This window comes from Aquila chrysaetos, chromosome 7, assembly GCF_900496995.4.
Source record: "Aquila chrysaetos chrysaetos chromosome 7, bAquChr1.4, whole genome shotgun sequence".
In the NCBI taxonomy this organism is placed as follows: Eukaryota; Metazoa; Chordata; class Aves; order Accipitriformes; family Accipitridae; genus Aquila; species Aquila chrysaetos.
The window spans coordinates 4231629-4257375 of NC_044010.1; the positions used below are offsets into that span (position 1 = coordinate 4231629).

At 47.0% G+C, this 25747-nt stretch overlaps 1 protein-coding gene across 1 annotated transcript in view; it reads left to right on the top strand.

Annotated features, from left to right (window-relative positions):
• Positions 1 to 20405, top strand: part of ARHGAP31 (Rho GTPase activating protein 31) — a 61754-nt gene extending 41349 nt beyond the window's left edge. Inside the window, exons 4-12 of the mRNA XM_030020388.2 lie at positions 901 to 983; positions 1618 to 1725; positions 3462 to 3607; positions 5269 to 5467; positions 7251 to 7375; positions 9790 to 9849; positions 10511 to 11137; positions 11439 to 11752; positions 12646 to 20405. Coding sequence (XP_029876248.1) covers positions 901 to 983; positions 1618 to 1725; positions 3462 to 3607; positions 5269 to 5467; positions 7251 to 7375; positions 9790 to 9849; positions 10511 to 11137; positions 11439 to 11752; positions 12646 to 15117 — 4134 coding nt within the window. The 3' untranslated portion in view covers positions 15118 to 20405. The remainder of the gene's footprint in view (positions 1 to 900; positions 984 to 1617; positions 1726 to 3461; positions 3608 to 5268; positions 5468 to 7250; positions 7376 to 9789; positions 9850 to 10510; positions 11138 to 11438; positions 11753 to 12645) is intronic.
• Positions 20406 to 25747: the final 5342 nt, after the last annotated feature.

The following is a 25747-nucleotide window of genomic DNA, read 5'->3' on the forward strand; positions in this document are numbered from 1 at the left end:
GCAGCGTGGGTCCCAGCATCTTTCTTTGAACTCGCTCCAAACTCCAGTGGCAGTAGGGTAGGCAGGAGGTTCCCGGACAGTCATGCATTGTTTGAACTCACTGGTGGTTTGTCCTCCCCTAGCACAAATATTGAAAAGGAATAGCTGAACAGATGAATACCAATGCAGTAAACTCCTAGGAATGCAGACAAAAGCTTATCGTGGCTCTCTAAGCTCTTGGTGTGTAGAGACTTGCTCAAGACCAAGATGTATAACCTTGATTCTGTCTAACCTAGTCTAACCCTGAGTCTAAGAATTTATTAATCTGCCTGGACAGTGATTTTGCTAAGGCTTCTCCCATCATAAAAGATGCAAACTAACACAAACAATCCCTATAGCTATCTTCATATGACAGCCAAATATTGCATATTTTGAAGAATATGGAACTTGTATATCCAAGCTGTTTTCATAACACGGGGCTTGAAAGACCTGCTTTATTTTTAACACAGTTTCTGGGAGGAGGGTTCACTATTTTTCATTTTTTCCATTATTTTCACTTCTCTCTTTCCCTCTCTTTCTATTCCACCCATCACTGCCCAAGTTAAAAAAGGGAAAAAGAACAACAACAACAAAAAAGAAACATAACTCCTAACTGAAGGTCTCACTCCTTAAATGCCCCTCTCCCCAAAACATTGACCACCATGTCCCAAGGTGTGGGAATGATGTACCGAGACATGAAATAACAGTGCAGCAAATCTCTGCTGCGCTGGGGAAAAAAAGCAACTTCTTCTACCAAGAGCTGTGTAAGGTAACAAGAGAGCATTCCCTCTGAGACAGGCTGTCTCATGTGATCCTCCTTATCCCTTTTCTTCTTCCCCTGAGTCTATTGCCAAGGCGGACTGTTTCCTTGTATCCCCGCAGGAAGCAGTATCACGCTTCCCCGAGGATGAGCAGTTGGCACGAATTCAAAATGTCATCCAGGAGCTCCCACCATCACATTACAGGTGAGAACCTGTCCATGGAGGTACCGAGGAACAGTGTGGTGACCCTCACCGTCAGGGAATATTACTTGAAACAGCGCTTGAGTTAATTTCCAGAAGTCAGTTCCCAAAAGCTGACTCACCATTTCCAAATCTGAGGACAATTTAGCTGGCATTTAAATATCATTGAACAAACTGTTTTTAGAGATGGAACAAGCTCTCCTTGCCACAGCCTATCATCCTCCTTCCCCGGGTATGACACCCATGGCACCTTTGGCCAGTGTCCTGGGTGTGGTGAGGAGAAGAAGATCTGCTGGAGGTGCCTGAGCAAGAGCTAAGCCCTCAGCCTGTGCAGCATCCCACTCCCTCTCCCATCCATCTGCCATCTTCTCTGCACCCATCATGCTAAGGATGGTTTGGTTCATGCCCCATCCTCGGCCACCCCAGAGCACAGTGGTTCAGGTGTTCACCGCCATCCTGTGTAAATGCTGGTGCTGTAAATCCTCTGTCCTGTGGGGCCTGTTGTGCCTTTGCAGATGCTGCCTTCCTTGAGGAGGGGAGAAATCTGAGGCCAGGGCTGGGTCTGACCCTTGCCGTCCAAGTGGGCAGGCATCGGTCGCTTGACACATTTTTCTTTCTCTATGTGAAACCCCTGCAGAACGCTGGAATACCTGATCAAGCACCTGACTCACCTGGCCTCCTTCAGCAACATGACCAACATGCACACCAGAAACCTGGCCTTGGTGTGGGCTCCCAATCTCCTCAGGTACAGTAGAGAGTGCACTCATCCAGAGCACCGTGCTGAGCTCCAAGAGGAATGCCAGCACCTGACCCTGGAGACCCATCCCCTGAGGGAAATGCAAAGACAGGGAAAAGCAGAATAACTAAAGGGAACAGTAGAGCAGAGCAAACAGCTTTTAAAAGGAGAACAAATTCTTCCAGGTTGAATAATCTGAGGTTTTACTGCCAACATCCAAGGAAGCTTGTGGTTTTGTGTGTTTCTTAAAAAAAAAAAAAAAGCTGTTATTTGCAAGTTGAGCACATCGATTTAAAAATGAGGAGTTAGCTCATCCCTGTGGAACAGAAATGACATTTCTGACAGTGCCAGTGCTTCTGCAGTGGAGCGGTGAGAGACAGCAAGGCGTGGAAGGGAGAGCAACAGGGCAATAATACTACAGGCCTGTGCCCAGATCTGCTTGAGAAAAGTGAGTTGAGCTTGGTGGGTTTAATATGGCAGCTAGTGTTAGATCTCAAGACCGCCAGCTAGTTTGTCCTGTTTGCTATGCTTGGCACTCTGATGGGAAGATGCCCGGACAAGATGCAGGCAGAGGTTTGGCTGATATGTTGTAGACCTAAGCAGAGCAAGAAAAAATAGTATCTGGAGAAAAAAAAAAATTGAAATATTTTGTATCTTGTTGAAATTCCCTTCCCTGTCCATCCCATACCCATGTATTGAGAGGAATGAACTATGCAGGGAGAGTCCAGGACTGAGCTGGGCAGGAGAGGGGAGTTGGCAGAGCTGGTGGGGGGAGCCCTGGGCTGGCAGTGGATAGGAGGGAGGGACACTGGCTAACTAGAGAGGTACAGGCCTGAAAAGCGTTGTCTAATGAGTTCTCTCACCCTTTTAAATCACAAAACAGGCAGAGCAGGTTCTGAAAATTAATCAAATATTGACTCTATTGAATATCACAAAGTGGACCTTTACTACTAAGACATTTTCATTCTAGTATCTGTCCTTGTCAAAAAAACTGAAGTCTGTTTCCTTTTGCAATCTTTCCTAAGTGCAAGTCCCAGGGAGGAAAAGAAAGGAGCATGCCATGCAACTGCAGTCTCCTTACAGGGTTATCCTCTTGGCAATGCCCCAAGCTATTATCTAACACACCAGTCATTAACTTTACAAAGGATCCATTGCCCAGAGATAATTTCTTCAGCAACACTTTGGCATGTCAAGATAAAGAATGTTTCTTTGCTGAGAGCAAGAGTGAGAATGTGGGAGTGCAGAGGGGCGGAGAAGAGACGACTGTGGCAGACGGCAAAGCATTGAAAAAATTGGTGTGGGGAAGACCTAAGAAGGGTTTTAAGGGATTTCACTGAGAGATAATTGAAGCATTGAGTAGGGATCTGGAAGCAGTGTTTGAAGGCTCCTGTGTTGTCTTTCAGGCCCAACATTGAAATAGCTAAAAGAGGAGCAAAGAGGGAGAAGAACGGAGTTTGAGAGTCACAGTTTTTTCTATTGCTGAAGAATGTAAAAGCTAAGTAGGGAAAATAACACAGGCAGGAAAGAAAATAACTCAGGTAGCAGACAAAACCAGGGAAAATAATTTTAAAGAGAGAGAAAAGGCAGAGAGAGGATGAGGGCCTGTGAGGGAAGGAGAGGAAGAGGCAAAGCAAGAATGGGGAAGACTTCCCTGTTCCAAGTCTTGCAGGAAGAAAGCTAGTCTTTCCTTCCCAGGGACTGTGTGTGGCAATGCTGGCTACTAGTATACCTCTTTCCTCATGCAGGTCAAAGGAGATTGAGGCAGTTGGCTGCAATGGGGATGCAGCTTTCCTGGAGGTGCGAGTGCAGCAGTTGGTGATCGAGTTCATCCTGAATCACGTGGACCAGATCTTCAACAACAACAGAAAAGCCAGCTCTGCGGAGAACATTGGTAACAACCTCCCTGAACCATTCCAAGTGTCACTTGCCATGTACTCCAGGTCTAAGTGTATCCCCTTTAACTAATATTTCAAGCACATCAACCCTTACCATCCTCACAGACTCCCCCAAAGACACCTTGAGGCCAATCTCTCATTACTCTTGTCCTCTTCATCCCTATCTCCAACATTTTCTTTTTGAATACTAGCCTCCTTCATTGTGCTCCCAGATCGCCCCATGGCTCATCTTTTGCATGATCTCACCTGGCTTAACCCTTTCCACAAAAGGAAGACCACCTGATTGCCTCTCAATCCTGGTGTAAGCTTTGCCTCTAAGCCCATCAGCCACAGTCTCAATTCTTCTCTCAGGCTTGCCCAGTTATAATTCCTTATACCAATGATACCTGCCCTGCAGCCACCATATCCAACCAAGTCAGAGGCCACACTCCCCGGGTAAAACTTAAGCTTGTGTTCTAAAAACTTATGTCTTGTACCTGGGGACATTTCACAAAAGAGATTTCCCCCCCTCCACTGGGACATCAACAGTTTTCAGAGATGCTGATTTTGTTATTTAGTGATGGGTTTGTTGCCAAAATGCTTTTAAGTCTGAGAATTGAGAGGGCCTGGATTCACAGTGAGCTCACATAATTTCAGAAATATGCATCTTTCTGTTTTACACACTGGGAAGACTCGTAATACCTTCAGAAGTGAGGGAGTAACCACCTTTCTTCTTTCCAGCCCTGTATCAGCTCGTCCCGTCCACTTTTCCCTTAACATGTGGCATTCTATGCTAGTTTGTCCCTGGAGCCCACATTTCCAGTGCCCTGCTCAACCTGTAACACCTCTGCTCTGCTGGTGCAGGTGCCATTCCTATGCCCTTATTTATGCCCTGGCAGAAGGCACGGAGTGAGGAACTGCTCCCATACTGCCTTAAGCATTGTAGCGAAAGACTGGCTAGTAAATTCCAAGGCTTCTAGTTGTACTGCAGGTCACTGGTCCAAAGGTGGCCCAAGTTTAGTAAGTGCTGAACCCTGCTGGCCTTTAACAGCCTTATGGGGTCAAGAGAGGAAAATGCTGATGATCCCAGTTGATTTCTTAGTGGGAAAGTGCTATTATTGGGATGGCATATGGGAAGTTGCCTTTGCCACTGCCCATGTAAACAGAGACCTTCAGTTCCCAGGGCTAGTGGTCACACTGCTTTCCATAGCCCTGAAATGCATTAGGAAGGTAAAATAATGCTGGTTTTTAGAACAGTCCCCCTTCCTGGAACAAGACAAGGGGAAAGATGTGGAAGTGAGAGAAAGAATTAGGCACCAGGTTTGGATCGGGGACTAAACTGCTCCAAAATCTGGGGAGGGAGGGAGGGAGGGGAAAGGGAAATGTGTGAATCCTGGTGTTTTTCAGAGATACCTCTCTCACACTGAAACATCTACAGCAGAGGCAGCAAGTCTGTGCAACGCAGCTTTTGGCTGGTGAGCGTGGCCCCTGCTGGGAATGCACTCAGATGGATAAGGTTGCTGGGGAGATGGAAGACTTATCTGACAAAAAGCCTCTCTCCCTGCACGTGCCGCTCCTTTCCCCCCTCCGCAGGAGATGTTCCAGTCAAATAAAGACATGAAGCTCTTGCTCTCGTCTCTCCTCACCCCAGGCTGGAATGTATTTTCTTGCTTTTCAGAGAGCACATCGGTTGTGAAAAGTCTGACCCTCCCCTCGGCCTCCCTGCCGATGAAACTGGTGAGCCTGGAAGAAGCGCAGGCACGGAGTCTGTCTGCCTCCCACCCTGCTCGGAAGGAAAGGAGAGAGAACAGTTTGCCTGAAATTGTCCCCGTAACTGGGTCCCTCTTCCACACAGTTGTTGACCTCCCTGACAGCAAGTAAGTGCCGAGAAGAGTGTAAAGTGCAAACAAAAAAGTGCAGGTTCCCCAGCATGATTGGGAATGAATGAGACTTTTGTTAGCATAATGCCCCCACACCTGCACAAAAGAATCTACAGCCACCATCGAGAGAAAAATCGTGTGCACTTCTCAAAAGAGGCACAGCTGCTCCTGAGAAGCATTGCAGTTGGTGGGTTCGTAGCTCCACTAGCCCTCATCCCTCTACCGAGGCAGAACCTCACAGACCTCCTGCAGGAGGAATTAATTGTCTTTGCATCCTTGTGTCGGCTCAGGATTTGGCTAAACATGGGCTGAACGCGGAGCAGGTCCAGACACAGTTCTTCTACAAGTTCCACCTGCTGGTGGCTTGTCCATGGTGCACCTGGTGGCATTGACCTGCTCAGCTTCATCGTTCTCCAGGTTCCCATATACTCATAGCCACGCAGTAAGGCGAATTTTCACTCCTAGCACATGGAGAGATATTTACATAGTGGCACCTATGCCACCTATGCCAGGAGAAGAGTCTGATTTCAGCTGAGGTTGCTGCAGTTGTTGGCACTGCTGCCCACCATAAGTATTTATCTATTGGTCTATCTATCTGTTAATATATGGCCACTCTACTGCCTGGTTCTGAGACATTATAGCCTCTGCAGCAGGAGGCTCATTAATCTACTGACCCAAAGCACCAGAGCAAAGATATTTATTTGCACTTGATATATTCAAGCAAAAAGGAGCCATCTAACAGAATACTGGCAAGAGGATAACCAGCTTAAGACAAAAGGGTGTATTGCCCCTGTAGAGTGCCTTTTCCTTTCTCACTTGAAGCGAACAGTCCTATCCCCAAGATATTAATCCTCTTTGCACAACTGATTTGTGCTCTTCTGAGTACTGATCTGAAACAAGAGCAGAACTATAGGGCTAGAAAGCCCATTGTGGAGAGCAAGACAGGGAGAAAAGAGGGTTCTTGCTCTGGAAGAGCAGAGAGTGAGGGAGGAGTCAGAATGGGTATGTGAAGGAACTGAAACAGCTTCATGCATGTCTGCTTCATGCAGACAAAAACTGGCTTCAGGAGTAGCAGCTTCTATTTAAAGCTGGGATTTCTAAAGAGACACAGGGAGCTGGTGTCCCACTTCCTCTGACAGTCAGGAGAAATTGATTTAATTCCCTTAAGCCTCCTCATTGTGGGTTAGTACATTATACTTGCATATAATCATATAACACCTATAATTAAATTAATGTTGGCCTGAGAAGCATTAATAGCTAGTTTGTATTAAGGGATCCTTTTTTTTTCGCAAAGTCATAAAAACTGTAAGACATGTGGACTCTAAAGGATAGCTTTATGCACTGAGCGATAGTACCAGTTCCATCAGTTCTCTGGAATTTATCTTGCATTCTGACATTAAAACCTGTTAAAAAGGCAGTTTTTCTTTACTATATTGCAAGATAGTTCTAGCCTCAGAAACCTCTGCTTTCTGGAGACAAGCATGGTTGATCGCTCAGTCAATCACAGTTGCTGTAGCATGATGCCAGTGCCAACTCTCTGAAGAGCGGGCTTAGGTGTCTTCCCATCCATGACATGGTTAAATCAGCAATACAGATAAATCACTTAGTGAAAATCAAGAGTTGGTTGTGTAGCTATGCCTTGCATGCCTTAGAATTAAAAGAGGTGTGAGAAGAAAAGCAGGACAGTGTTGAGGAGAGAGAGCTCAGAGGCTTTTGTGGGATCTTAAAAAGACAAAAGTCTCTAGGGTTTGGTAACCTCCTGAGCCCTTTTGCCTTCCAGGAGGAAATTATCTACCAAGTCCAAAAAATGGAAGTCGATATTTAACTTGGGCCGTTCTGGCTCAGAATCAAAGTCTAAACTGAGTCGAAACGGGAGTGTCTTCGTAAGGGCACAGAAGCTTTCTGGTAAGAACACGCTTTTCAGTTAAGTATTTCTCTCTGCAGCTTTCCTTTGTGATATTGATAGCATGGGGCAACCTGTATCCACATGACACTAACACCATTAGACTTGAGATAGTCTAATGGGTTCATGTTTATTGCCTGGTTTCATGCACATCTCATTTTCACGTGATGGCGAGAAGCACCCTTTCAGGAGGATATGCCAGACAGATACAGTAAATATTCCATTTTGGTATGGAAAATAAACAGGCTCCGGTTGCTCAGCTGTCAAGCTTGGGACTAGGAAATGCAACGTAGGTTTGGATTAGTCCACTCTTCCAGCCCAGCCAGCCTCTGGTTCCTAATGTTCCTTACATGGCACTGGGAGAATGTCTGCCCTTCCAGGCCGTCCTTCCACTAAAGGACATTAAAGAACCAACTGTGTTCAGTGTCTTTGTGAAAAACAAGGTGCCAGCAGTTTCTATGGCTCCTGGCTCTCAGCACTTCGAGGGAAGCTATTACTTTTGCAGAATTTACAAGAGAGAAGTTGTCTGTTCTCCTGGCTGTAATCCCAAGTTCTAGCCCCTCCTGAGCTGCAATGTCTTAAACACCCTGCTTCCTAGAAAATCACATGGCAGTGCCAATTCCCAGTGTTCAGAAATGATGACTCAAGTTCTAAAAATCATGAAGTTGACTTAAAAGTAATCACAATTTTTAAAAGAAAGCATAACCTTTTTTACCTGAGTTCATAAAGAAGTGTTTTGGGTTTATATGTTTTAGATTTTTTAGTATCTCCAAGTCAAGAAATTTACTCTTTAAAAAGAAGATGCAGGTGCAATTTTTTAAAAACAATCTCATGACTCCAGGAGCTGGTGTTTGGAGGAGCACTACTGAACATTGCAAGACTTAAAACAAAATAGTTAATGTTGGCAACATTACCTGCCACCACATATAAGAGAGGCTGTATTTGGATCAGAAGTGAGTGTGAAGCCAAATGCTGGATCCAGCTCTTCTTGGACCCCTGCCTTCCCCCATGTTTTGCATGTACAGATGGCCTCACACAGGGTGCCCATGGCAGACCTCAAAATAGCTCTCCATCCTATTTTGATCATGGGATCACCTTCTCAGTTTGATAAGGAATACTCTGTCCCAAAATAGTGCTAACCCAAGGATGCCCAGGAATGACTGGAGCCCAGTGGTCGTGGGGGCCGAGCCTTGTTCCAAACACAGTACCGAGTGACAGGAGCCTGTACATTTTCGCCGGCAGGACACACAAAAGCGCAACCATGTGCAGAGATTTAGGCACCGAAGCAGTGCTTTTGAGAAGCAGTGCTTTAGCGCTGCCATGTTGTATTTTTGTGTGCTCTCTGCTTACAGCCTAATGTGAGGAAACAGATGAACTTGCTGTTGAAACTCAGCACATGCTTTAACACAGTCTGTGTCCATGCACACAAGTCTGCAAGGCACATAAAACGCGAGCTCCACAGCTTGAATTCTGTTCCTCCGCGAAAGCGGAGCCAGTGCTCAAGACATCATACCATATGAACGTAAAAGGTAGCCAGGACTCCATATAAATGCAAAAAGTATGTGGAGTTTCTCCTATGCTCATGTGAAAGTCAGTCCCAGAAGCCTTAATTATATAAATAAATGAAGTCCAACAAGCCTGCTCACTTTATGCCTTACCTACTTTGTGCAACATTGTAAACAGCAAACTTTGCTCCCAGACATTTTCCACAGCTCCACGGACCCTTTTTGGGCTGCCAGAGAATGACTTGTCTTCCTTGCCAGCTACGTGCCCCCCATCTCTCCTTTTCAGAGCAGTAACAGCTACGTATTCCAAAGTCTCTCAGGAACGGACCTGTAGAGTGTCTGGTGACAAATGGCAGCTTGTTTCTGGACAAGCAAGTCCAGCCAGGATGACCGGGAAAATAGGTTGCTTACTGCCCTCATAAATTTCCCGGAGTGCTTGCTGGAGGCAGGGTATGCTCGTGCCAGCGAAAGAGCCTGGGAGTGCAACGTAAAAATAACCTAACATTTGCTATCAGGAATGAGAGGTGAGAAGGCATTTATGTCAGTTTAGCTAAAAAGTCCCTACAACCAATAGCCTGACTTGATCTGGGAGGGCAGCGGCGCATAACAGCTTTGGGGATGCTTAACTGCTTCACAGTGGAAATGGTGTTGACTGGCTGGGTTAAGTATAGCTCTCCACATGTCCAGCAGGTGCAAAGCTGTTGTTAGCGCTAGCAGATCCCCGGCTGTGTGGACAAGTGTTGTGAGTAATAAGCAGCGTGGTGTGGATACAGAGGGGGAATGCTTGGAAATGGAAAATAACTTTGATGTCTGCCTGGCATGCCCGTCTATATGTAGCCTTTGGTCTTTATGGGCTGAAACCTGCAAAGCCACAGGATCTGAAGCCTGCTTCTAAAACTCATTTTCCACAGAAAAAGCAACTATTCGGCCCGCGAAGAGCATGGACTCACTGTGTTCCCTGCCAGTGGAAGGTGAGACATCAATAGCCTGTACTGTAAGGGTGAAGGATTGCACCTCTGCATTCTCAGCTTTCCCCCGTGCTTGCACGGATGCAGTGGTCTGTATTTTGTCTATCTCACCGTGTTCTGTATCTTTGTATGCTTATGCCATGGCTGCTGACGTGCCCCTGCTTTTGTGTGCATGCATTTTTAACCCTTTTCTGTGTCTTTTATGTTGGCGTATGCACATCAGAGTTACCGCTGTGCCTAGCTGCATCTTTATTAGCAGTGGGATTGCTTCGATTTCCTTCTTGGTTATTCTGGGCACAAAATTCCCATTCATAAGTGAAAAGTGCTTGCAATAAGCTGACAAAGCCTGGAGCTGTGATCTTTGTGGGCAATGCACGCTAGCCCTAGACTTGGCTGCATCTGATAGAGGGGCCTCTAATAAAAGTCTTCGGTGATTTCCACTGGAGAGCATCCTGTCCAGCCCTGCCTGCCCAGTTTGAAGGAGGCCCCAGGGCTGGAGCCTGGAAGGTCTTCAGCGCGTGCTTTTCCCATCTCTCTGTGGAAATGTGGGTGTTCACCAGGACAGGACTCATCCCTGGAGGGATTGAGGAGGGGTCCTCACAGAAGAGGGTTGTTTGCTAGTGCTTTGCTTCCCACTGACTTCCTTCTATCTTCCCATCTCTAGGGGAGGATGAAAAGAGCAGATTCAAACGGACGGTGACTACTGGAGGGTTTTTTGTTCCGGTGATGAAGATACGGACAGGAGGCACAGGCAGCTCATATGACCTCAGCAAGGAGAATGAGTGGGAGCGGGAAGGATCTGCCATGGGGGCCAAAGGAAGCTCAGAGCTGAGTGGGGAGAAAGGTCCTCCCCGGACACCGCAGGCAAAGTCACCCCCTGAGCAGCTGAAGGTCTTCCGGGCAGCAGAAGATGCCGAAAACGAGCAGACTTCCCCCAAAGGCGGCCGCATGTTCTACACCTCCGAAACAGCCTCCAAGTCAGGCTTCCCAAGCAGCCTCTTTCCCTTGGAGGCCTCCCCTCGTCACCAGAGGAAAGCCCTGAACATCTCAGAGCCTTTCGCCGTCTCGGTCCCCCTGCGGGTATCTGCAGTCATCAGCACCAACAGCACTCCCTGCCGTGTGCCCACCAAGGAGAAGCTTTCCCTCTCCAGCCTAGAGGAGCTGTCTTCTCTGGTGGCCGAGAGCACGAGCCCCTCTGCCCTGGAATTGGGGACCCACACGAGGACAGAGCAGGCGCCGGAGCGGAAGGAGAAACAGCCGGCGCCTGCCCTGCCAGCGGCAGCATCCAGAGGTAAAAGTGTGTTAAGGAGGGGGATGTGGAGATGCCCTGCAGCTTGGTGGCGTGGAGGTTGCTCCAGCTTGCTCTTGTGGCCCGAAAGAGACCAAGCTGTAGCAGGGTGGGGTGTTGATGGCAGCAGGTCAGGTTGGTGCTCGTGGCAGTAATGAGACTGAGGAGTGGGTGGCCTCCCAGCAACGTCCTGTTGTGCCCGGAGGGAGCTCTGTAGCATTGTTGGTTGGCATTGGGTTGAAACAGCAGGGCACATGTTTTCAGTCACAAGTAGTTACATCATTCATTTGTCTTTCTGATCCAGGCTCTCACCCTGAGGAGCTAGCAGCAGCCAGGAAACCCGAGTCCTTAGAAACTCCACAGCCAGCAGCAGAAAATCAGGAGGCATCATGTGGGCAAAGCGGCTGCACAAGCAACACCAGCAGCCCCCGGCAGTCCTCGGAGCAGAGTCCCACCTTGGAACAAACACCAGCCTCAGAGGTTCATACGGGGCCACTCCCTGCAGACAAGGCAGAGCAAGGACAGCTCAAGACAAAAGATGTCTCCTCAGAAAGCAGCTGTGGCCAGCAGAAGATCGAGACGGCTAAGACAGAAGAAGGGTCGTGCTTAAGAGATGTGGTAAGGAAGAAGGCAGAAGAAAAAAGATGGGGGACAATGTCATGGTGGTGACTGGGAGGTTCTTTAAAGTTTCATTGTGTGTCCCTAGTCACGAAAATTCAGTCTATGACCTAGGCTAAGCAGGGTCAAGAATTGACCATGTACTGATTTCACTTCTGTCCACATGGCCATGTGGTGATTTACCTTTACACAACTACCTACTGTCCCCTTTTGGTCTTCTTTTCCTGTAACTATACGACTGCAGTCAGCACAATCTGTCTGCTCTGAGACTTTCCAGATGTGAGACTGTCCAGATGTCTGAGCATTTTGACCCATGGTCTCTGAATTCCCCTTCTATTTTTGCTGTGCCATTTTTCTTGGACAGCCTGAACAGTCCTTTTTTCTTCCATTCTCTACACACTATTTTTTTTTTAATTATTATTTTTGCCTCCTCTGTATCTCTAGCAGAGCTTTTTCACCAAGCGTCTTACAGCGATACTCATCTCTGGGCAGCTATTTAAAGATCTGTTGGCATAGCTCCTTGAATAGATTATTCATTCCAGTTCGTGTGCAATTTGGGAATGCAGATTCTCTGGCAAGGCCAAGCGAGCCTGAATGGGAAGGGCTGGGAAACGGGCTGAGACATTCCAGCTACTCATTCACCTCACTCTTTCAGTACATCTGTCCAGGCCTCATTTTGGCTGCACCTCGGATCTTCTTCTCCATGAACTCACTTGTTTATAGACATATTTCCTTCCCTGAACTGGTAGCAGTATGCGTGTCTGTGTTTCTGTACCCATGAGTGTGCTCGCTCAGAAGCCTGTCTATTCTAAGAGGGCTGTTTGAGGAAAATGAAGGTGTATTTACTGGTAAGTTGTGAGCTGCCAGGTCATGGTGTTTCTTTTGTTTTTCAGACTGAGGAAGACCCTGCAAATGCCCTTCTAGAACCATTGTGGCCAGAGATACAGCAGGAACTGAAAATTATCGAACCTGAAGAGGAGCTCTTGCTCTTGCCAGCAGCTGTCCCCAAGACGGGCCTAATTTCTGAATCCTCTTCTTCAGTACAAACAGATAGTTCTTCCCCTGGCCCAGGACAGAGCCCAACACTGTCTGAGCAGAAATCTGCAAGCCAAACACCACAGGTAACAACTCAGGTGCCTTTATTTGGTGCCAGCGGCATGGAACGACAAGACAGCCTCCACAACTGCCAGTCTGATGCGGTTGCACAGCAGAGCTGTACTTCAGCCCTATCCAAACTGGGTACTATTCCGACTGGCACAGCCGCTCCAAAGAACCACCACCCAGTGATGGACAGCAGGAGTGAATCTCTCACTCCTCCCCTGGACTGGAAGCTTCATAGTCAATCAGAATTTAATGAGATTGCCCCAAATGATGATTTTTCTTGTTCCAAAGGAGCATGTCCGGAGTCAGGGAGAGAAAAAGATAGCACTTGCCAGCTGCAGAGGGTAAAGGATGGTCTTACCAGAGTCCAGACTCAGAGGGAGAAGCCTGAGATAATGACTGCTGATGAAAGGGACACATTCTCCTCCAAGGCGCTGAGTGGAGCTGGAATCCAGGAGCAGAAGGAGGGCAATGCTGTTAGCAGAACCCATGATGCTGGTGACCAGGATGATGAGGATACCTGGACAGATAATGTGCAGAGCTTAGAACTTGTGGAGCCATGGGAGGATCACCAGTGGGTTACGAGCCCACTCCATTCCCCCACCTTTAAGGATATTCAGGAGAAGGTGATACAGGAGTTCCAGCCACAGAGTCAGAAAGCAGAGACAGGCCTTTCTCTTAGACCACGATTCAGTCGCAGCCTCTCCCTGGACAGTAAAGACACAGTGATGAGTCTGTGGACTATCCCATTCTCTTTCATAGATGCCACTGACCAGCAGCAACCGTGCAGTGACATTCTGCCAGTGACCTGTGAGCTGCCCAAAACACGAGCCATCTCCCCCCCTAGTCTGGGCAAAGCTAAGCGAGATGAAAACGTCACCCGTCCTCCAGAAGAACCTTCAAAACCTGAGGAGCTGAGGTATCCCCTCAGCAAGGAGGAAGCACCAGCTGAGAAAGAAGGACCCTCCAGAATCCCTCTTTCAGAGCCAGAGGAAAAGAAAGTGGATGGGAGCAAAGAAAACCCTTGGAGCTCAAAGGTTGAGCTGTCTTTACCATACCAAAATAGCCCAGGCAGTTCTTCACAGGCAAAGAACACGAAGGAGGAGTTACCCATGTCTCAGGACATTGCCCTGGGGGGAGGAGAGACTGTTACCAAAGCACTCTGCTCTGCCACGGAGTCACAGCTGGGTAATAAAGGTGAAGAAACACCTCGCAAAGCGAAGACTAGGCCATCGTCCCTCAACTTGGAGTCACTCCTTCCAGCCCCAGATTTCTTCACATTCGAGAGCCTGTCCATGCCGTCTGCCCCTGGGAACCTCCTGTGTGGGCAGAAGGAAGTAAAAAGCAGTGATTCTGTCCCATCCCTGCCGACTGCTTGCCCTGCTGCCAGTAAAGGCGTTCCCTGGGGGTCTCATTTCAATGCCCACGTGGATCTAGACTTGGATTACCTGGCAGTGGCCCATGCCACCACTGGCCGTCGTAACTCTGCCCCTGTCAGTGTGTCGGCAGTCAGGACCTCCTTCATGATTAAGATGTGCCAGGCTAGAGCGGTGCCTGTGATACCACCCAAGATTCAGTACACCCAGATCCCCCAGCCGCTGCAGGCTCAGAACACGGCTCTGCCGGCCGAGAAGAAGGAAGCAGAAGCCAAGCAGGCCATCAGGCAGACTCAACGGGTGGCATGGAGCCACCTGGAGGCCCCCAAGAGCCCACTGACAGAGAAGAAAGCCAAAGCAGAGAAAGAAAACAGTGACCCCGCTCAAAAGGACTCAGCCTGTCCTTGGCACGGCAGCCTCGGCTCTCCGCTGGAGCCATCTCAGTCCAGTCATTACCCCAATCTGGATGCCCCTGTTCTGCGCCGAAAGCGCACCTCTGAGGGGGAGACAGCTGGAGATAACCCACAGTCCTCAAAGATGGAGAGGCCGTCAGGGTTCTCCAAGCCTTCCTATAGATCTAGGCCCGGGAGGCCCCAGAGTCTGATCCTCTTCAGTCCCCCTTTCCCCATTATGGACCACCCCTCCTCTTCAGCAGACTCCAGGGTGTTGTTATCGCCCATAAGGAGCCCCACTCAGACCACCTCTTCGAGCCCCATTTGCGGTGAACTGTCTGAGACCTCGCGGACAACGCCTGAGGGGGTGACGCTGCGGAACAAAATGACCATCCCCAAGAATGGCCAGAGACTGGAGACCTCTACCAGCTGCTTTTACCAGCCCCAGAGGCGCTCTGTGATTCTGGATGGACGAAGTGGGAGGCAGATCGAATAGCAACTGCTTCTCTTACTCCTTTTCCATGGTGGATGGGATGGGAGTGTCCAAGACCAACTCTGTTGCCATTTTGCTGTTGTTATAACTATTTTGTGCAAGATGGACCCGAATCCTTTACGGTTTCCTGCAAAGCGTTTTGCTATGGAGGGTCATAGTCTTTTTGTCTTGCTTTTCCTTCCCTTTCTCACCCCTGCCTAGTCCCTCACTGTCTGCTTTTTTTTGTAAGCCAGTCCCAGGGAACTTGCATTTCCTCATACTTATTGTCTAACAAGCCCTGTGAAAGTCTCATCCTCCCTATGGAAAAATAAATCTTGGTATAATTAGAAAATAGGGCTGGGAGGAAACACTGTTCCAAAGCACTGCAGCCCAGGGTGCAGGGACACAACATCTGCTGAGGAGGTAAGTCCAGATGTTTGGGACCTCCTTCCATTGTTTCCTAGCCACCAGTGAAGGACCATGCCTATCCATCCCTGTTGTCTGATTTAGACAGTGTAAATAAACAGTGCAGGAGGCTGGGGATAGCTGAAGAGGAAGGCGAAGCTGGCTTGAGCAAGTCACACAGCGTGTGAGACACCCAAGCATGTTCCAGTGACAAACACACAACCTTGAAGGCGCTGCCTCCAGCTCTGTCCTTGCATCAAAGATGCGTTCTTCCCGGCACGTGCAAGGGCTGGAATGAACGTAGCTGGACAGGAAACGCCTAGTTGTTCTTTTAATCTTCCAAGTCCTGCTCATGAGTTTTGTTGTGCTCAGCCACACCTTCCTTGGGCAGACAAGATCCGTCTTTAGTGAGCAGCTGGCTGTCCAGCGGTAGAGACTTCTCAGGCTGGTATCAGTGAAAGCAAAAATACGGTCGTAACAAAGGCCAGTATCAACTATTTTCATCGTTGCTTAAAGCCAGATGACACCTCTGCAACTATCTCCAGCTGTGCTCCACACTGCCAACAGCAGCGAAAAGCAAGAGGATCTTCTGATCTGCATGTCCTTGGGCTATTGCCCTCTTGCACCCTGACTGACATATCCTTGACCCTTGGTCTTTCATTGCCACTGTGTGGCATGTCCCCAGGTGCTTCTTCTTCCTTTAAACTTCCTCTCCTTGAGATCTTACGCTGTTTCTTTGAGAGCATGGCTGGTTGTCACCTTCCCGGCCCTCAGTGCTTTCAGATTGATTAAGAGTATGGTAAAGAGGGTGATTTGTGGGACTGCAGAACAGATCATGAACAATATCCTGAGAGGGGGATTTGAAGTGAATTAAACTCTCTCCTGAAGGGCCGTTATTGTTACAGGCAAATACACCTTCATATAAGCAACAGCTGCCGTGGGAATAGAATTAAAGCTTCCTTCATAAAGCTTCTAACTCTACATTCACCGCAGGCTCATCTATTGCCTGGTATGTGACCGTGCGTGATTGCAAAGTCAGGTACAGCCCGTGCTGTCTCTGCAATTTAAGTGTCACCAGTGACTATGGAGGAGACTGGAACACAGGTGTTGCTGCCAGCACTGAGATTGTCCCTGTAATGGTGCTTGCAGGGGCCATCATTCATGGAGATGTCTGAGTTTGTAGGCCCTCGGATGGGTATTATGGGCTAGAGTTTGAGCAGTAACTGAGCATCTGGTAGAAAGTGCATAGCCACCACAATGAGTGTCAGTCAGGATTTCCCAACGGGTGTATGTTTAGGGTTTTTTTCTGAAGTGCTGGCATTTTCAAATTGTTAGCAAACTCAATCCATGAGCTCCTGGTCTGTACTGAATGTGTCACTTAATTAGTGTCATTGCGGCTGGAGGGCCCAGAGCCTGTACGGTGCTTTCTCTGCACACTTTGATTGCTACAGGGGAGAGATGCCAGAGTACTTTTGAGAAGTTCTGGGTCCACAAATGCAAGGAATATATCTTCTCCTGCCATATCCAAAGGGAGCATGAAAAAAAAAAGAGGGCTTTTCCCTGTCACCAGTTGCAATCTTTGAACCTCCCCACCGTACTCCTCATTTGCGCGTAATGTCATATAAGAGGGAACAGAGCAGAGAACTAAGTCAGTGCTGTCAGTTTTGTTAAGGGAGAATATTAAGCCAGGTGAGAGCCTGGAGTTCTTGTTCGGGTCCACGTTCTCTCACAGATGTCAGCCTATGCTTTACCTGGGCAAACCGTGGACGGCAGGTCCAGCACATGCAGCTTCATGACAATTGTATTATCCTCCTCCCAGACCATAAGATGCCTGTGCAGCCTCCCATTAAAACTAGGGGATTGCCAGTCCTCCATGCTCCTCAGAGTTAGCACAGCTCTGTGCTGCATTTACATGGCACCCAAATGCCCTTTTTTACTGCCTCATGGGAAAGCTTTTCACCACCATGGCTAGGTTAATGGCAAATGACTTGGGAAGGTGCGATACGAGGTATTGTGGTAAGGCTTTGGAGAAAGTAAAAGTTGTGGAAATGATGCCCAGGTTTTTTTGGCATCAACAAAATAGTTTACTTTGGACAGGGATTTATATTCTCGCAGTTCCTAGAAGTTTTGACTGCCAAGGCATCTGGAAAGGAGCCAGTGAAGCTCACGAAGTAATGTATCAAAAGAAGAAGAAAATGTGATGAAACCTTGGCACCTTAAAACCATTCTTTTTTTTTTTTTCTTTTTTTTCCCCCTCCTTATTCTCATATAAGCTGATCTATGAACAAGAAATGAGGTCTGGCAATTTGTATATAATACACTGTCTCAACTCTTAACAGCGTTCCAGTAAGTAATAGCGCTTTTGGCATAAGTGGTGAAACTCCTGCAAGAGAAAATTATTAGAAATCTTTACTTAATATTAAAGATCAGCCTCAACTAAAATCTGTATCCAGACTATACTTTTTAAGAGTGTTTCAGAATTTGAACTCAGATCCAGGTCTTGGATTTTAATTAAGCAGAGGTTCTGTAATGGCATCTCTATTGTGTAGCTCGATCCCATCTCTATCTACATTTTAATCTCCAGCCTTCAGCTGATGTATCAAACTTTTAAGAGCCTAGCCAAGCGGGATTAATGCAGGCACATCACTATAGCTCTATGGTCACAAGTGGGCTTGTATCAAGAGCACTGAGATAAAGCCCCAGATCCTGCAGAGCTGAGAGTACTTGCTTAGTTGCAAGGTGCACCACTGCACAGGTGTCACCATTCTCAACTCCTGACTCAGACTTCTGCAGAGTTTTTAGTGCTTGATGATGGATCCGTGTTGATACTGATAGTTGCAGTCAGCTTCAAGGACCAGAGCTTGACAGTTGGACGGAGCCAGAAGACAGAAACTATCTCCCATCGAATGGTGCTGACTGTGTGGTTGGACCTTCCTGAGATCCAAATTTACTAAGCCATCCCTGAGGTCAGCTTCAGGGTCAGACCAGATGTCATCTTTGCTTCAGAGCCCTTAAGTCATCCTCTGCCACCGCACAGTAACAAATTGAACCTGAGACTGGAAGCTCTTCTGAAGTTCACGGTTTTGCGGTGGTACAGTGGGTACCAAACTCCTGCCCTCCAGCACAACCCCCCAACACTAGAGACTTTAAGAAAGGATTTTGGTTTTTTTGCTTTTTTGGGTGTTTGTTTATTTTTTTTTTCTGTGAAGCATTATGGAGAAGGATAGATCAAATTGATGGGAGATGGGTCTGGCCCAGAATTTGAAGTTTTGTATATAGGACAGATAACTTGGTTGTTCTTGGCACTATGGAAAGGACCTTCCTAAACAGACTGTCACATCATTTGCAGCTCTGCGAGGGTCATTTCAGGGACCCCGCAGTACATTTCAATTCTCCTGAGACTGTGAAGAGTATAAAGGCCATTCCCAAGTTTGCAGATGGCCCCAGTCTCAGTCATGATACGGTATCACCAGCATGTGCTGCTTGTGGGCTTTGACCGATGGGAGACAAGTGACTCGAGTTCACTTATCCTTCCCATGTAGTCAGGGGGTTTGTGTGGCTTCTGTTAAGCGTAGCTCAGAGTGAAATGGTTGGGCTGGCAAAGATGGGAATCCTCTGATGGAAAGGAAGGACATGGATAATGTCAGCTCATGTGGGAGCTGCCTTATTGGTGGGAGAGTAAACAGAAACGAGGATTGTATTTTACCTTATAAATTCCTCTGGGTTGTCCATCCCATGCTATCACTTCAGAAAGACTGGAGCACTTCTTTTTTCACCTTTAGAGCTTCAGAGGAACTTAGGTCTGTACTAGAGAGCATCCATAAAGCCCTGCAACATTTTCCCTCATCCAGAGTTCAAATGGTGCAATCAAAGTCTTTTTTCTTTCTTTATGAATTCTGAAATGCCTGTAGTGGTGAATATTGTGTTAAATTTATATATATATATATATATAAAAGATCATTCTATATGAATATATTAAAAAGGAAATGTAATTAAAATGAAGGAATTGCCTAAATAGAATCCTGCACATCTGTGAAACTTGGGCTGATGCATGGAACTGTTTTCTGCTGCAACATTTGTAGCACCAAGGATGTAAGATCAATTGGCTTTTTGCCCACAGAGGAGAAGCTAATAAGTTCTGGCTAATCTGTGGTGGGCAGAAGGCCTGAATCTGCCTTCCTGAGCTGGATCATGTCCTGGGAGAGGAGGCATGAAGATCAGGGGAGACCGGAGAGCAAGGACTGATTTAGCTTTCCACCACAAGCTTCTCCCCAGTCCTTGAAAATGCAAACAAGCTACTGGAGCATATATTACCTTTCAGGCACGCCCAGGTTTCCAGTTGTCCCTTCTGCTTCTCTCCATCTCTAGGAAAAAAAATATCTTTAGGGGTGGGGAGGAGCTGTAGCTGTTCCCAATTTGGTTTAGCTTTTGCTTGCTCCTAATCAGTGTAAAGGCTTGGTGATACCTAATTCTGCTCCAAGCAAGGAATGGAAAGCTTGCCACTGAGTTTCAACTGGAGGTGGAAGAGGACTTTAACAGCCCTGGAAAGGAGGGATGGCAGGAGGCAAGTGCTTCCTGAGGGCTCCATGCAGCAGCCCAGACCTTAGATCTTGTTCTTGCAGGCACTGGTCCCCTTTGACATACTATTTGCTGCCAGGTCAAGGGAAGGGCTGGAAGTCAGACACTGTGAAGAGGACTGTCCCCATCCCACTGGCCCTGGTTTGTGATTATTTCTCCTGCTAGCTCTGATGGATTGTATTTTTGTTAATTTTGCTCTCTGTGTGGACTTGCCTGCCTTTGCGCCTTATTGCTTTAAAAAAAAAAAACAACCCAAACCAACAGCCACCAAAAAAAGGTGTTTTGCCAGGTCTCAGCCATGAGATTAAACTGGAGTTTTTATAAAAACAGACCTGTGCCCTAGTGATGTTTTGAAACATTTTCTTTTTCCTGGATTTGGTTTATGAATGCAGTGCAAATGCATTTGTCTTCCTCTGACATGCGAGTTTGAGCCCTTCTTTTGTTGTGCGAGTGGCCAGGGCTCTAAGCTCTGTTTGTCTAGGTTTTGACTATGGGGATAAAGGTTAGGGCCTGATCACACACTTTTCTCATTAGAGGTTATGAGGGTTGCAGCTGCTCTGCAGCTCTGAAAATGAAGTGAGGGCTTGGAGACTTCTGTAGAATTACCATTATCTGAAATGCTTTAAAATTTCCAAGAGTAAAGTTCATCTTTTTTCTTACCATTTTTAGTTCTTCCAGGCTGAAATTTCGGTGATGCACAACCATGTCCTCCCATTTAGCACATCTCCTGCAGAATTCTGCCTTGCCTGTGATAACGCAGAGCAACGCAGAACAGAGTACAGAAATACTCTGGGATCCCAATGCTTGCAGAGGGGAAGCCAAGCTGGATCATTAGAAGTTATTATGAAGCCTTTGGTACATTGTGTATGCACTTCTGTTGATTTGTAAAGGACAAGCAAGAACTTTAAAAAATTATGATTTAAGTTTCCTGGTGCTCTGGATTCTTGCAGTGCCCTCACTGAGTTAATCTCTGAGCTGTAGCATGGAAATGAATATTATTAGTATCTGTCTGTTATTCTACTCTGGGGAAAAAAAAAAGAGAAGGGTTCTTGTGGTTGTAGCCTCAGTGGGCATACCTGCAGTTCAGCCTGCTCTTTGTTCTCCCTAAAACCCAGATGAATCATTAGGTTAAATGAAATACTTTTTTTCCTACTCAGCAGCTGAATTCAGGGCTTGACTCCCTTTCCTACCTCCTTCATGACTTTAATTTCCCTTTAGGAAAATGCCTGCGTTGTGCTTCCTGCTTACCATAGCAACCGGCACACAAAGTGGGAGAGAAAACCATGTCTGCTGACCTCTGTAATTGTTGTTAGCCATAGCCAATTATTCGTGCTGTACGAGAAACAGTATTTTTGTATTCTTTGTGCCACAGAATCTAGCAACGACTTGGCCATAAGACAAGAGGAGAATCTCAGGCTGCCCCCCAGCATTCCCATGGTCATGAAAATCAAGCAAACGTCACACTGCGGACCTAGTCATACTCGTCTCAGCACTGTGCCCTAAACTGGGGTGCTTAAACATATGGAAGTGCTTGAACACAATTTCAGCCAATTCCTTTTGCCTGCTTTCCCATCACTACGAGTTTGAAAGTCTGACTCAGGACAAACATCTGGGTAGGTTGTATTGGAAGCACCAGCTGTAACACCTTGGATACTTTCAGCTAAGCCAAACCCAGGATTAAGCAAGTTCCCAAACTGGCTGTTAATCAGGAAACAATCTAACCCCGTGCCAAAGAGCACTTGATACCAGTGTCTCATGCATCCTCCTTGCAACACAGGAGTCCAGCAGCTGTGGGACACAGGAGGTGTCTAGCTGGAATCCCACTGGATGGAACTAAAGGTCAACCGGCAGCAAAGGGAAGGCAGGCAGTGCATGGAAGGAAATTTAGTCCAGTGGGGCAGACTTAGGCCAAGCTGGCACAAGGCATCAGCAACAGCAGAAAGAACAGGGTCATAATGGCCAAGATGGAGAAAGGCAGTGAGATGTCTCAGTTCATTTTCCGTCTAAGCAGGATAAACTTTTCAAAGAACATGTCTCGCCACAAAGGTAAAGGGTGAACAGGCTCAGGGTTAAGGATTAGAAATGAATGAGAGCTGCGAAGCTCAGACCTGGCCAAGTCCTGATGCCCCCAAAAGTTAGCTAGAGCATGAGGGTTAAAACAAGAACATTTGGTTCACTCCATAATAAAAAAGCGTAGCTATTTCCTCATGTCTTATTTGCAAACTGCAGTGCAAGATGAACTACATTTTGTAAACCTAGAAAATTAATAGCAATTATGTGGTGCAATTTGGGTCCAGATATATCTTAAAACAGGACCTGTTTTCTCCCATAGCTACAGGGAGCACCTATGTCTCTATCATTTAAATCCCTTATCTGAAAAGACCAGGAAATATTCGAATTCAGTGAGAGAAAATGACTTCAAAGAAAACTTAGTAGCTGCTTAAGAATGAACCACGAGGAACAGGAACATGGGCATGACCAGAGCTGGAGAAAGGAGAATGATGATTATTAAACAGGGAAAGTTTCCAGATAAGTAAAACCTGAAAAGGAAAAAGAAAAAAACCAAAAAACCAGCCATGAGATAGAGCTGAATCAGTCTGAAAAATATCAGGTAACTACTTCTTTCCCTCCTGCTTCACAAGAGTCAGGAAGAAGTTTAGGTCAGAAAAAAATAGGTGCTCACAAACTGCTTTACTCACCTTTATTTGTATTGTGAGATAATTTGCTTTAAACATCGAGGGTCAGATAGTGGAGGCAGAAGAGAGATGTAAAGAGACTAGGCTGGTTATTTTCAGGGATTATTTTGAAGTAGCTTGCCTTTACCTTCTCCAGCCTCTGTGCCAGCTACATACCCTGCTAAAGGTGAGTGTTGCCTCGGAAAAAATAGAGAGGGAAGGTTTTCAGTCCTGCATTCACTCAGTCAGTACCAGCCCTGAGTAGCCAGAGCAGCTCACCGCTCATCACTTAGCTCTCTTGCAGAGTTTATCTCAACTAGTGAGCGTGCAAACACTGCAGATGACCTTGCCTATGCTGGAATTTCACCTCGCGTGCAAGCTAACATAGTCAGAAACGCCCTCACCTTTTTTTCCTGTTGAGGATAAACCCTCAGCAGTCATCCTCCACTCCTCATGCAGCAGGATCCCCTAAAGATAGATGCCTGGGATTACAGGGAGAGTTCTTGCAGGAGGTTCCCAGCATACCACACGTTGCAGAGGCTTTCCCCAGTTGCCAAAGAGGGCAGGGCTGCCAAGGAGTGGGAGAAGGAGGCTTCATTTATGAGCTAGTTTTAAGTCAGACTTGGTCCCGATGAACATTTGCTTGGCACAAGTCCCTGTCGTAAGGAATGCGAAAAACTAAGATGCCAGGGCAGTGAGCAGAATGGGGAATAAATCATCTGAGTCAGAGGATACCAAATGCCACCGACAGCCTGGTTGCTGGTTTTCGCAATGAGGTGGGTAGCCAGATGCAAGCACGGCACGTAGTGGGCATTGTATGTCGCATATGAACCAGCAAGGGAAGGAGAAACAGGGCCTGTGCAAAGAGATCTCGTGCAGCAGAAGAAGCAGCGAGGGGAAAGGAGGAAGGGGTAGGAAAGCCTGTTGGAAAAATGGGGGCAAGGCACAAAATACACAAAGGCAGCCCCACATTGCCCCATTGCCTGAAGGAACGGAGACCTTCAGTATTGCCGGCCACAAACATTCAACAGTGTGAAAAACATCAGGTTATGTTTGTGTGTGTATGGGAGGGGAGCAGCTGAGGATTTGGGATTCTTGTTGGCTTGGAGGCCACGCTGCTCTGTCAAGTATGAACAGAAGATGTTTCTCAGTGAGACTCTGATTTCTCAGAGCTGGGAATATTACAATAAATTAATAATCTAAAAATATAGTTGGTAGCTCCATGGGAGAATTGAAACATGCTTTTTTTGCCAGGAGAGAACTGTGAATATTCACACCTGCAGAGAAGAAATACACAGAGCAAATCTGCAAACAAACCACACAGCTTCCACCTGGAGAATTTTTTGCTTCATCCTGCCTTAGTCCAGCAGTTTTCATGCACATATGCATATTGACTGCTCTGAAGACCACATACATCCATACCTTCAGACAGCAATCCAAACAGCTGAGAATGACCAGGATTTCTTTACGAGCCTCAGCCAACATGTAAACCAGTTCACCACCATTCCTATCATGGACTCCATCCCTTCCTCACCCTCCCCTGGCATCCCAGGTAGGGAACTTGCAGAGATTGGAATCAACCTTCAGAAGCTGAAAAACCAGAAAAAGCTGTGCAGGATTTTTCACGAGCGTGCTCAACATCATTCTGCCATCAGTCCAGTCTTCTTTTTCCTCCTCAGTTCAGGCGGATAAAGCTGTGTTTTTCTGGTTGCATTGTGGCATGCTAGGCACTTCTGCACAGATCCACCATTGCCCAGGTCACTTGTTCATCACAGCTTTTATTTTTTTAAAACGTAAGTCATAAAGTGCAATGTGAGGGAAAGGCTTAAGAAGCAGAAAGCAAATTTGAAGAACCCAAACTTAATCAGCTAAGCTGCTGTTTATGCAATAGGTCAATGGTATCACTTACAACTGGTTGGAGCAGTTGAATACTTCAATAGTCTATTCTGAGTAGTCTCGGTTCCTTTTCTCCTGCAAAATCCTGCAGCATTTCCTCTGTATTGAGCACAGTGCTACAGTCACACCACATTTAGATGTAGCAGGAAAGAAGAGACCTCTGGGTCTGAAGCAAAAGACCAGAGGAGGAAAATAATATTTGAAATTACCTGCTTCTGTGGTCCTAAAGTTTTCTCCAGGCCATATCTCCAGCCACATCCATATGCAGAAGACCTTGCTAGTCTCTAGAAAGTCCCATCGCCAATTGTTTCACCCATTTGCAGAGCTACTTGAGTTTTAGAAATAACCCGAGCAAAACACCTTTACGCAGGAGTGCAGCTATCCACAAAGGCTGCCATGACTGAGGAGTATTTGGAGGGGTTTGGCTGAGCAGGGACAGAGGCTGTGTGACTGCACAGTCCTTACTCCCCCATTTCTCTCCTCTCTGCTGTTGCAGTTGGCAGGGATTTGCAGTTCATGATAAGTAGCAGAGAACCCAGTCTTTGCTATTGCTGCCTAACTTAGGCAGACACTGATTATCTTTAAATTTCTTCAGATTTAGGTATTACTGTAGCTTTCAGCAACATACACCCCCCCCCCCCCCCCCATCAAAACAAACCCAGACCACTGACATACACGGTCTGCATGGTCTATCCATGCCTTGAGTCTCACAAAAAAGTGCTAAAGACTAGTTTCCTTATGGAAAAGGGCTTTTCCTTATGGAAAAGTCCAGTGTCTCCAAGACAGTCACCACCCCACTGCACCAGTGGAGTGGCTGATCTGTGGGGTTTTTCCTTTCTGAAAGCACACTCATACAGAAAACCCCTCTGTGTTGCAGGGACCCATTTCTTCCTCAAGCTATTTGCCCTCATAGCTGCTTCTTTCTCTCCCCCAGCACCCCAGCAAGAGACTATCAGCTACAGAGTTTCTGTAGCACCGTGCATCATGGTGCTTTGCACTCTGATCTTCAGGATGGAGTTACAGGACTTTAAAGCCTGCCTTCGCACTGCCCCAGATGTCCCAGAGACAGACCTTTATCACTTCCCCTTCGCAAACACACA